General features: G+C 36.3%; 1 protein-coding gene across 2 annotated transcripts in view; it reads right to left on the reverse strand.

Moving 5' to 3' along the window:
- The window catches only part of tnk2b (tyrosine kinase, non-receptor, 2b), a 153,579-nt gene that overhangs the window by 71,499 nt on the left and 69,823 nt on the right, over nt 1-12,257 (reverse strand). The window contains exon 1 of one of the 2 annotated variants that reach the window (XM_052548228.1): nt 4,351-5,054. The exons of the other annotated variant lie outside the window; for it this stretch is intronic. Within the exon in view, the coding sequence (XP_052404188.1) occupies nt 4,351-4,404 (54 nt within the window). The 5' untranslated portion in view covers nt 4,405-5,054. Of the gene's footprint in view, nt 1-4,350; nt 5,055-12,257 lie in introns of those variants that run through there. 2 annotated transcript variants of the gene reach the window in all.

A 12,257-nucleotide genomic window follows, 5' to 3' on the forward strand; every position in this document is an offset into this window, starting at 1 on the left:
CATGATTTTTCTAGAGTATCTTTTGCTGCTGAATTATCCACTAACCTAGTTTATAATAGTATTTTTAGTCATACATTATGATTATATATATTTTTGATTTGTTATTTTTCATTCAAATTAAGTTGTAGTAGATTGTTTTTAACACAAAAGGGTGACAATCAGCTCAACACAGATAAGTATAGCAATACTACATTGATTAAAAAAAAAAAAAAAAAAAAAAAACCTGCACTGGTATCGGATTGGAACGTTATCGGCAGATACTCCGAATTTTCAGTATCAGATCAGATTGGTTCTGAAACATGGTATCGTTACATCCCTAATAATCAATTGCAATGTATAGCCTACTAATTTAGGCTGGGAATTTTCTCTCAAAACGCTTAGAGAAGAAGTGTTTTTATCCATGCTGCAAACATCTTTTAATATCTAGTCAAAAGAAGGAAAAAAAGCTGCTGTATTGGCTATGAATAAGCACAAGATAGGCTACCAGATCAAGAACCCTGTTTTTTTCTTTTCTTTTTGAGTGAAGAAAACGCTGTCCTTCATTATTATTATTATTATTATTATTATTATTATTAAGCCAAAGAAAACATTTTAAAAATAACATTTTTAACCAGTATTTTTTTTTTTCAACGGTTTCAGAATGGTAATAATTAGAGATCGACTGATATGGGATTTTCTATAGCCTATGCCGATGTTTAGAGGTCAGGGTCAGCCGATGGCCGATATGTGCTGCCGATTTTTAGGGCCGATATCTTGAAGTTTTCCACTTCATTTGCATGCTAAAATGAAACACTAATAATAAGTGGATGCACAACATTTCTAAACTTATGATTTATTGAGCACTGACTTGAACCATCTCTCGAATCTTAATTTTGTGCACTGCACGGTATTAAAATAAAAAATGTATCCAAAGTTAACCAAACAAATCAATAAACTGACCAAGTATTAAATATAAAACAGGTAATATATATATATAGCTCATTATTACTTATTTACTAACATTTTATTCATACTAAAACCCCTTTAATTTGGGTGAGAAAGCTTTTTTTCCAAGTGGCTTTTGCACATAATAATAATACCGCTGCAGACGCATTTTGCAGCATTAAGGTTATTAATTGATCATTAATTTAAACGACGATCGATCATGGAAATTATCTAATATTGACATCCCTAAATACAAATGAGTTGGATGGAAAACTGGTTATATTGTCTGCATCCATGCTTCCAAACAAATATCATTCACCGTTCTGGGCAGCTCCAGGACAGCTGTCTCTCCGAACACGCTGCTGTCTGTGAGCGGGGCGGAGTAACGGAGCCCTCAATCACGCTTTAGTGTTTGTGAGAGCTGCCAACTTCTCCACTCCATTTACAGAGTGAAGTTCTCTGACTGCCTTTATCTCCCAGGACTGTTGTTGAATCTTCCAAAAGTTTTGGCTTGGGGTGCTTCACATGCAGCAGCAGCACTTTCCACTGTACCAACAACACGTGCCAACGTGCCTGACTTGGAAAAGAAACTTGGTGGAAAAGAAACATTCAAATACCAACTCTGCTCAGAGTGAACCAATCAATTTAAATTTTTAACCCCTGCTTTACACAATTGACCAATATCGGTATTGGAATTTGCCAATAGTTTTTTGTTAAAATCTGCCAAAAACCTATAGGTGCATCCTTACTAAATGTGACACTGAAATGCCACCAAACACAGACAAACAGTGTTAACACACGCACACAGCTTACATGCTAACCTAGCCTAAACAAGTACTAACATATACCCTAAAGGCAGAGCTAAGATGATTCACAGAACCCCAGGGTGTCATGAAAAGATCTACAGACAACTCTAAAAACATGAAATATTTTTATATGCATCTTAAAAAGATGTATTTAAATCAAACTAAAATATTCATTTATCATTTCATCATAAAATGTTGTGTACACTTTTTAGTCTAAATTAAATCATACCAGTCATAAATAAATAAATTACCAGTCATAAACCAATCATAAATTGAATCATACAGTCTTTCTACTTTAACCATTTTTGTGTTGCTTTAAACAAGGCTTCAAATACTGTGTTGCGAAAAGAACCCCATACCACAGTGAAGCACATAAGGGAATTGTTTGGGAATGAGTGTCACATTCAGTCACTTCAGAAATCATTCTAATTAGAAGGTGACACAGGAGTGGACCTCTCCCATCCCACTCCCACAAAAAAATCCCATCATGTCCCAATCCCACAAAAAACCTGGGGGAAAATCCCATCTCGTCCCAATCCCAGAAGAAAAACTCCAATTCCCTCCCACTCCCGTGTTGTGTTTTTTACTGTGCCAGAATCTGTCACAGTAAAAAATAAATAGAGTGCAGATTACAGTATGCCCTCTTTAGTTAAAGGGAGGGTACAATGGTGTTTCATGTAATCAGAGTTGTACACAGTGTTAAAGAGATGGATTCTCATGCTAAACATGGCCAAAGTTGTAAAAAATTTTTTAGAAGAATGAATGAGAATCTTACTTTAGGGTTGGTACAAGTTTCGGCTGTTTTTTTTTTTCGATCATGGATCTAATGACGTAGACAAGAGCGGAACATAGAGCAGAACCTTATATGAGCATTCATGTAAGTACAATTGCATCAGATTTCTGTATTTTTTTGGAAATCAGCGCATAAGTGAAACAACTCGAAACATCAGTATTATAGCTCCGACTATGGCACGCCGCCAGGTGCTCGGCTTTCTGGATATATGAAGGTTGCAGTACTACTCTATAGGTACTCAAGATTAACATGAGATTAGGTGAAACTGTGTATGTTATGTACCCTTTAAATAAAAATCTAATTTGGTTTTTTGTTATTTTATTGCACTGAAAGCCAGCATAATCAATAGACAATTCACAAGTGTGCATTGCACACACATTAAATTTCATGTAAATCATCCATGCTAACACACACGTTTTCGATTTGAATTTGGAAGTACACATTTCACTCTCTGTAAACATATTTATCACATGGAGTTTTGAAGTTTCTCGCTCAACTTCACAGAGGCCGAGATGGCAGAAAGTGCATCCTGTCTTCTTTAATTATTTTACAGAAGCCTAACGTTTCATTGTAATTCTGAGTGCACACAAATAAACGTAGAGTCTTTACAGATTCAAAAGATTTATTTATTTCTTTTATCTGTATGACCAAAAATAACGGAGTATTTTAAGAGCAAGTGAGTGCACTGGCACCTTCCTCTGTCCCAAAGCGAGCGAGCTGTTGTTCAGCTTCCACAGACACTTGAATAGCACACATTTCTAAAGGTTAATATTAGATTGAGTGACCATGTTAAGTTGTTACTACATACATTTTTCAGATGAAAAGCCATATTTGAGGTCGAGGAATAATAGGTGGGCTTTTAGATGTCCTGCCTGATGTACAGTATTACCGCATAGACCACCAGTTAAAGATCAGTCCATCACGGACTGTGTATGTGATTCACTTAACCAGCCATACCAAAGCAAACAGGAGGAGAGCATAAAGTGACAGGGCAACTAGAATTTAATTCAAAATTAAAATATACAGTTTATAGATTATTTATATAAAAGGTATATTTGTATATAAAGTTGGGTATCAGTGTTATTTCGATTCTGTGTCCCGCCCACTCCCCTGACATTTTTTCCTGTCCCATCCCAATCACATGATTAATAGTGATTTGATTCCCATCCCATAGCATTCCCCCAAAAAATGTCAGCCTCTAATTTTAAAATGCCGATTTGGTGCTCAACAGAAATTTCTTATCATAAGTTGTGTGGCCAAATACATTATTAGAAACCATGACACATTTTTTCAGGATTCTTTGAATTATAAATTCAAAATAGCAATAGTAATTTGAAATCTGCTTGCTATCTATTGAAAAAGTCAATTTATTGTGGATTTTCTGAATAAAAGTAATTTCTTCACAAAATAAAAAAGCACTGCCCGCAAATTACATCAAGTCATAGCAAGCACAGTTGAGCACCATGTAAACACATATGCTGTTGATCAGACTTATGAATGACATTAACAGTAGAGCACAGGCTGGTTAATGTATGCAAAGTTTGAGGAAATTTAGTGCACCCGCTACCACCTAATCAGAGTACTACGTGATGATTCAACCACATGTGGGTTATTGTACCATCTTACAGACACACTGACACACTTACAGACTCACATTTCTGGCATGGTTACCAACCGATGAACATGTCACTATTACTGTACACAGACTGAATAAGCTATGTGTAATGGACATAAAATTTATGACCACAACACTAAACATTTGATAAAGATTAAAATAAGTTACACACCAACAAAACTGTGGTAAATTATCTGGATTGCCTGTAATACCTTATCCTCATCGCAATCGCTGGGCAGCCGCTGGTATTCTGCTGTGTCCCCCATTTTAAGGTCAAACGAAGAGTCCAGCTCCACTATGCAGTTCAAACAGACATGGATGTGGCCTGTTCTTCTGCACACAGGTGACACCGCTGATTTTTGCTCCTCATAACAAGCTGCTGCTCCTGGTTCTCTGATGGCTGGTCAGTGTGTATTTGTGTGATGCCACACTATTAGTTGAAGTCCATCACATCCATACGCATTTCCTAATTCTATTGTTGTACCAAAGAGATCACACATCCTCTCTCGCTGAGCTGCTTTTCAATCGTGCTCCTTCATCTGAGACACTCCATCCCTCCCTCTCTCCCTTTCACAAACATCTGTGTGCGGTGGGAGGTTATTTTTTAATATATGGAGTCCTGATGGCTTGGCTGATGCCACAGGCTAATCCCTTGTTTTTGTTGTCATGTTTTTCCCTCTAATTTCTCCCTCTTTCCTTTTCCCTTGTTTTTTAAGTCCAGGCTGCCGGTCTCTGTTGCTGCAGTGAGTGGTTGCCCCCGACAACACAGTGGCTACCTCGTCAAGTGCACTCACCAGTGAGCTGCGGGCATGAGGCTCTAAGCCAATCAGAATGCTCACCAGCTCTGCTTGATGAAGAGGCTTTAATCCGGCAAGCAAGTGCATTTGAGAGAGAAAGAGAGAGAGAGACAAAAATCAGGGCCATCTGGGAGCCCATAGTCCATTCATTTAGATAAATGAATGCAAAGGGGGTTAAACGGTAGTCTGTTTGCCACCTCGTGTCTCCTGATCTCTCCGTACTCTCTCTTAACAGACTTAATGTGTGGCCAATCTGCTGTTTTTCAGGCCACCCAACCAGTGGTCTTTGCTCTTCTGAGCCTGTGAGGCAAAGTCTTAACTAGGATACCAAAACAGCTGTGTCAGCTAGGGATGGCTCTATACAAGAATTCTGGCTTCAGTACGAAACCAGAATCGAATACCTCACTACCGATATTAAATTAATTATTGAATTACACAAAAGTGCAATCTTCCTATGAAAAAATAACATGTTTACACATTAGGTTGAAGAAGTGGCAGATCTATCACAGGAGAACACATCAATATATTTCTCATTATGCTAAACGTTCATGGCAATTTCAAAATAAGTGTTTAAACCCTTGCTCTGAGTTTACATGTTTGATGTCCACATATTTAAGAAATTACAGTCGCTGTAGCATTTCTGTCGTAAAGAAATGCCCAAATATTAAAGTTTAAGATGACATTTGAATAAAATAAAATGTTTACTCAATTTTAAACAAGGATTAGATTAAAATGAAAAAACCATCATCAGGCCGTTTCCGCCTTCTGCAGTCATTTGTTATAATGCCTAATGTACATTAGCTCTATTGTTTATAATACATTATGCATTTAACAGATTTTTCAATAAAACCATATGATTACTTGCCTTTGATACTTTATTTGAACTTAATTTGTTATTGCCTAATTTTAAAGGCAGTTGTTTGCTTGGGTATTTTTTTGTTGCCACAGAAAAACTTTATTAGAATAACCTGATAACTCAATTTATCATTAGAATAATCGCTTGATTACTTAATTACCAAAATAATCCTTAGTAACAGCCCTAGACAGATGTGTATGACAGTTGCACTTGTCTCGTGTCTTTTGCACCATCTCGCGCATGAGTGTTGGATTAGACTAGGCTTGATGCTATGGTTGTTGTTTGCCTACCGAGGCACCAAACCCCCAATGTTTATATTTTTTATAGTAATAAAAATAATGTAGTACAGTTAGAGAACAGACACGACAATTAAAAAACTGAATGTGACTGCTCAGTGCATCGTGCAGTGAGAAAGACAAGACTATGGCAGAAATTTAGTTTTGAAATGAAATGCAGTGCTTGTTTTTCAATATTATGAATTTTGAAAAGCCTGCTGACTTTTGCGGTTTATCTAAGGAGACCGAAAGTTTTTTTTTTTACTTTTTAAAATTAGGCTTATAGCATGGTGTAAATTTTTATTTCTTGGTTAATAAAAGTTCTATGAGATTGATGTATTTTGTTGTTGCTTGGATTGAATCAATGCCGAATTGCTGCTAATTTGAAAGTGAAAACAAAATGTGCACGGTGCTTTTAAAAGATATTTAAAAGTGAAGCAATGTGTGGAAAAGAGGTAAAACTCACAAGAACAATTGCTTGATGCCGAACTGCTGCTAATTTAAATACAACCTATTTAACCTGTTAGCCAGCTCCCCCCATTTTGGGACTCACAGCTGAAAGTGCTCTACCTAACTTATAATTGTAACAGTTTCCTACTTCAGTGTGTTACAAACATAATTTTGATGTCTTTGGAAAGAAAACACTTTAGGCTTTACTTTTCATCAACCAGATTTGATAGTGCTCAAAAATATTAAAAGTTATAGCACTGAAGTGCCTTGAATTTGTTTTTACCACACTTAAATATTTTTTTATTTGATATAAAAATACATGAAATGAGTCCTGGAGCAATCTAGAAAAGTAATGGGTTGAAAGCCACATGTCTTATGAGTTTCTATTTCAAATCTGAATAAGATAACATGAAAAATGAGACTCCTGCAAATATTTTTCTGAGACTATACCTAGACCCCCCCCCACCCCCCAAATATAAGAAAATATATTTCCCAATAGAAACTTAGACATCATATAAGTGATTTATTTGAGCACTAGAAAAATAAAATAAAAATAATTTGAGTAAGAAAAATAAGAATAAGAAAACAAAAAGATTTAACTTTGTTTGCCAATTACAGAAAATCCTGAGATTGCTAGAAATGCAGCATTTACAATGAATTACGATGCAAATAAGTGCTGATGTGACCACTTATACAAGTGGTAATAACACAAATGTGCCATAAAGTATATAATCCACTCTCTCTATTCATATAGACGCGTTCACTTTGATAGCCGTGATCATGCAGTAATTATGATCCATATAACAACGTTTTTGCTTCATTGGACCAAACGTGCTCCATGAGATTTCATTCAGTGGACCCTTACCTTTCTTACTAAACCGGGATTTACAGCTGTGGATGTGTTTATGACTCGTTATTACGACGGAACTGTTTATAAGCAGTATATATTTATAAACACTGACACGTGCAAGTTGAGAGGCGTTCAGGACGAGGGCGTCAGCGTGCTGACTAAAAGGTTGAAAGAGAAGGAAACGTACATGTACACGCATGTACTTTATAACAATTTTTTTTCCATTCGCTCTGATTTAAATGTTTTTTTTTTCTGCGCATTTTTATTAGTCTGGTGGGTTTCTTTGCACAAATTGTGTTATACATTAAATTCTGTAACATTTGTGCAGATTTAGCACAAATACTTAACTTGTGAGTCATCATGATATAGGGTATACATACCTAAACTAACGTACACATTAAGCACTCTGTCATTTTTGGACTCAGATTATAAAAATAAAAAAATAAGTTTAATTATCCTACTTGATGTCTTAACCAACTGATATGTTTGTTTCTATATACATCCTACAATTTCAAGTCAATCAGATCATTGCACACTGATATATGAGTCTCCATGTGTTCACACTAGGGATGTCAACGATGATCGATTAACTGTCAATAAGAGATGGTCAGTTAACCTATTTAATACTGGGCTGCGTGCGGTTCATGCGCAAAACACGTGCGAGCGGCTTTGAGTGACGGAATATAAATGCATCATCATTATTCATAATGTACAATTTAAGCTTTTAATGTGTTGTAAACCTTAAAAGTACATTAAAATAGAAACAGTGCAAAGTTCTTCAACATGGAAAGCAATAGAAATGTAGTAACAAAGTAATTTCACCAGATAATTATATTATTTTATAATATTTTGTTAGTTCCTACAATATTAATTTGTGGCAACTGTTCATGTTTCATTAATTTTATTTCTTCATTTAAGTGAATTGAGGAAACATCGAATAAATTCTATATGATGTTTTGCTCCTAACAAAACTATTGGTTCCACATAGTGTTGTCTATTGTTGCTCGCTGCACCGATACTTCAAAAGTATCGCGATTCTCGGAAATTAAAAACGTCACGTTTCCTAAATGTATTAGTATCGATACTTCAAAGAATGACTGCGTTCCAGATTTGTAAGAGACTTATTTCATTTTGGTGTGTGCAACGCACGCTTCCAGTGCCTCCCTATGGACGTCTGTGTGTTTTTTCCTCATGCACGGAGCAAAAAAGCACTATAGCGAGATGGCTGCATTAGTGGCTTTACTAAACTGATTTGGCTTTACTAAAATGTGTGCATAATCGCATTAAATAGTTTAAATAAGTTGTTCAGATGAACAAAGCACGAGGTTTTCTTGCATAATTAACATTTTAATTGTTTGGTCAGACAGTTCATATATAATATTCACATTAATCTGGGATTAAACGTGGAGTTATATTCTGTATGCTAAATATGAAAATGAGCGTATCTGCACAGCACCTATAACTGCGCTTTGTATCTGCTGATTGCTGATCGAGATTTACATGCTTGGCTCACTGACCCTGTATACTCATTCATTTCATTCAAACGAGATGTATCAGTTCATTCAACTCTTTCATGAATGAGAAGATCTCTCGATCTCGTTCAACAAATCACATGCTCCGTCACATCTTGTGTAACTCTTCGACAGGATGAAACAGTTCACAGAGCTGTTCACGAGCTGCATATGCGCTGCTAATAGCACTGTGCTCGCGCGCTGCTGTGAACTTCAGTGAACGAGAAATGTGAAAATAAATGTTACTTTATTTGCGGGCTGGGACGGACCAAATAATTTCATAAAAGCGGGACCCGCGGGTTGGAAAAAAGCCTAACCCGCGCATCACTAGGCTGCATGAGCGAGCACAAATGTTACTGTGGCCGCCGGTCCACAACTGGTAGAAAAAGATGACGCTTAATAAAGATGACGTTCATTAAGGCTCACTGGCTGAATTTTCTCCTCTTAAAAAGAAAAGGTTGCACAACTGACAGAATAAGTTACAATTTCTGAGATATTGGTGCTAAATTTTATTTGCTTTTTTTTTTTTTTACTTGAATGCCATTGCTTAAATTGATATTTATCTTTTTACATTTAATCTTCTGAGTTCAGAAACATTGTTTAATATAATCGCTGTTCATATTTTAATTCAAAGTTCAGAGACAAGATACATTTATTACTCTTATGTTTCTTGTGATAACTGAGATAATGCTGCTAAATGTATTCTTTCTTTACCTTGAATGTCATTGCTCTAATTTATTTTATATATATTTTGATATTTCATATTTTGTTCAAATGTTTAATATATCTGCTGTTCATATGTTCATTTATTAGTGTGTGTAATTTGATTAGAATGTTGTCCCGGTTTTAAAATAAAGCACAGCAATGATATTTGAGAGTGTATATTCCCTTTTCAGGAAAAGTATCGAAACCGCAATTCTTGACTAGGTATCGGTATCAAAACAATAATTTTGGTGTCATGACAACACTAGTGTTGTCAAAAGTCCCGGTACTTCGGTACCAAGTAGGTACTAAAAAAATTAAAATGTACCAGGTTTATTTAAGTACCGGTGGTACTGAGGACACGGTTAACCCGGTTCTTGACGCATACAGCGCTATGATTTCCGCGAAGCAGAAAACGCGGACGGAATCTCAAAATCCAGTCTTGATAATGAAACTTACATTTTAATATGGACAGTCATGGAATTTGTCAAAGTTAGCATAAATGTATCAAATCAAATCTCCGTATGGACCAGTATCTGTAAATGTTAAGCTGCAAAAGTTGGTTGAAATATGAATCCTGCATGTTCTTCGCGTCTCTGAGTGAATGAATGAATGGTTTGTTTACTACATAGACTGAAGCGCGTGCCGCTTGCAGTAATTTCAGCATCTGCCGTCTCAATAAGGACATAGATACATAAACAACATAAACAGAACTGTTCTGAGTCACTTCACAAGCATTTTACCGTTTCATTTGAGTAAAACCAGTGTCAAAATAAAAGTAGCCCGTCAAAATAAAAGTACATTTTTACTTAAAGGCATTGTGCTAGAAATATTACTATTATTTAGTACAATGTATGTACTGCTACTACTGTTGAAAAAATTAATAAAACTTTTTTTAAAGAAATAAATCACAATATTTCTTTCATGTTTAAATTTTAATAGCAAATCCCCTTTATTTATATAAAAAACAAAAATTAAATGTTTACATTTCATTAATTAAAATACGAATTAAATTTGGGTGAAACTTGTTTACTTTTTTCATAATTATATTGCTTGTAGAAAAACTTTAAACATAATTGTAAATAAGCATAAAGAATGTTATTGTTTTTATTTTTAGAGATAAGCTTTTTTTAGTTTTTTTGTTTTTTAGAATATTTTTGTGTTTTGCCGAGAACCGAGAATCCGAGAACCGTGGATTGTCACTGGTATCGGTACCGAATACTGAAATTTTGGTACTGTGACAACACTAGTTCCACGTGAACACTACAGTCTCTGTGCTAAGAGAAATATTTTCCATCCAGGTGTGAACACAAGACAGTACACTCGGTTTCTCTGACAACCACCACAGTCACAGTGCCAAGCCATTCTCTCTCGCTTATGTTCCCTCTTTCTCTCTCATCCATCCAGAAGTTTTCATATGCAAATATCTGGGCCCTGCCTTTCCCAGGAAAGCTCAGTTGAAACCACCCCAACTATCCATTCAACAAATGGGCAACAGGATGCAAGTAAGTGCTTTTCAATGGCACTCATTCCTATGATTCTTCTGTGCATTTTTTTCCCCTACCTTCTACTCTCAAATGGTATAAAAGGGCTGTATTCACTAAAATATGGTTGAGCAAATTGCTATTGTTCCTATCTACATGCTAAATTACATAAACAAAACACTACTTTTTATAATATTTTAAGTCAGGATGCATAGGATATAGGCCTGTCACAACTATATCAACTTTTTGCACAATATATGCACGTAATTGAAGACCGGAACATCTTAGCCGATCGCACTGCCTCTGTCACCTCTTCTGCTCTCTGTGTCAGAAGGTAGAGGCAGAGCTCAGGAAGAATGAATCCATGTGTCCCATCTCTGCTCATCTCATCTCTATCATAATTTTCAATGAGAAAATAAGACATTAAATAAGACATACATTTTTAAATGTAGAACAGGGAATCTACCCTAAGATAATGTTATACACAAACAAATTCCTTCTTTAGAATAGGGAACATGTTTCAGTTTTCATAATTATAATATGAGATGGTCTACAAAGAGGAGGTGAGCACCCTGACTAAAAAGGTGTATGGAGAACCATCTCTCAGTCAACATCGACAAGACCAAGGAGCTGGTGGTGGATTTCAGGAGACAGAGCAGAGAACACACACCTATCACCATCGACAAGACACCTGTGGAGTGGGTAAACAGCCTGACGGGCTGCATCACTTCCTGGTTTGGAAACAGCACCGCTGGCAACCGCAAAGCTAGGAAAAGGGTCATGCGAACTGCCAGCCACATTGTTGGAGGTGAGCGTCCCTCCCTTCAGGACATCTACACCAGGCGGTCTATAAGGAAATCCTGGAGGATCATCAGTGACTCCAGCCACCCGTCCCACAGACTGCTCTGTCTGCTGCCATCAGGAAGACGTCTCTGCAGCATACGATCCCACACTAGCCGACTGAAGGATAGCTTTTTCAGGCCATCAGACTAATAGTCAAAAACTAATACACCCTACAGCACACTCCCACAACACGCTATGCCACACACTGCACTTTAACTTCAACAGTTCAGTACTGGACTATAAATACACACTGCATTTAATACAATAATCTACCTGCTACCACTGGATACCATACAGTGTACATCCATGATATTTTCTGTATCTAGTTAATGTATAATCTGTTGCACCTTG

The sequence above is a fragment of the Carassius gibelio genome, chromosome B2, assembly GCF_023724105.1.
Source record: "Carassius gibelio isolate Cgi1373 ecotype wild population from Czech Republic chromosome B2, carGib1.2-hapl.c, whole genome shotgun sequence".
Classification (NCBI taxonomy): domain Eukaryota; kingdom Metazoa; phylum Chordata; class Actinopteri; order Cypriniformes; family Cyprinidae; genus Carassius; species Carassius gibelio.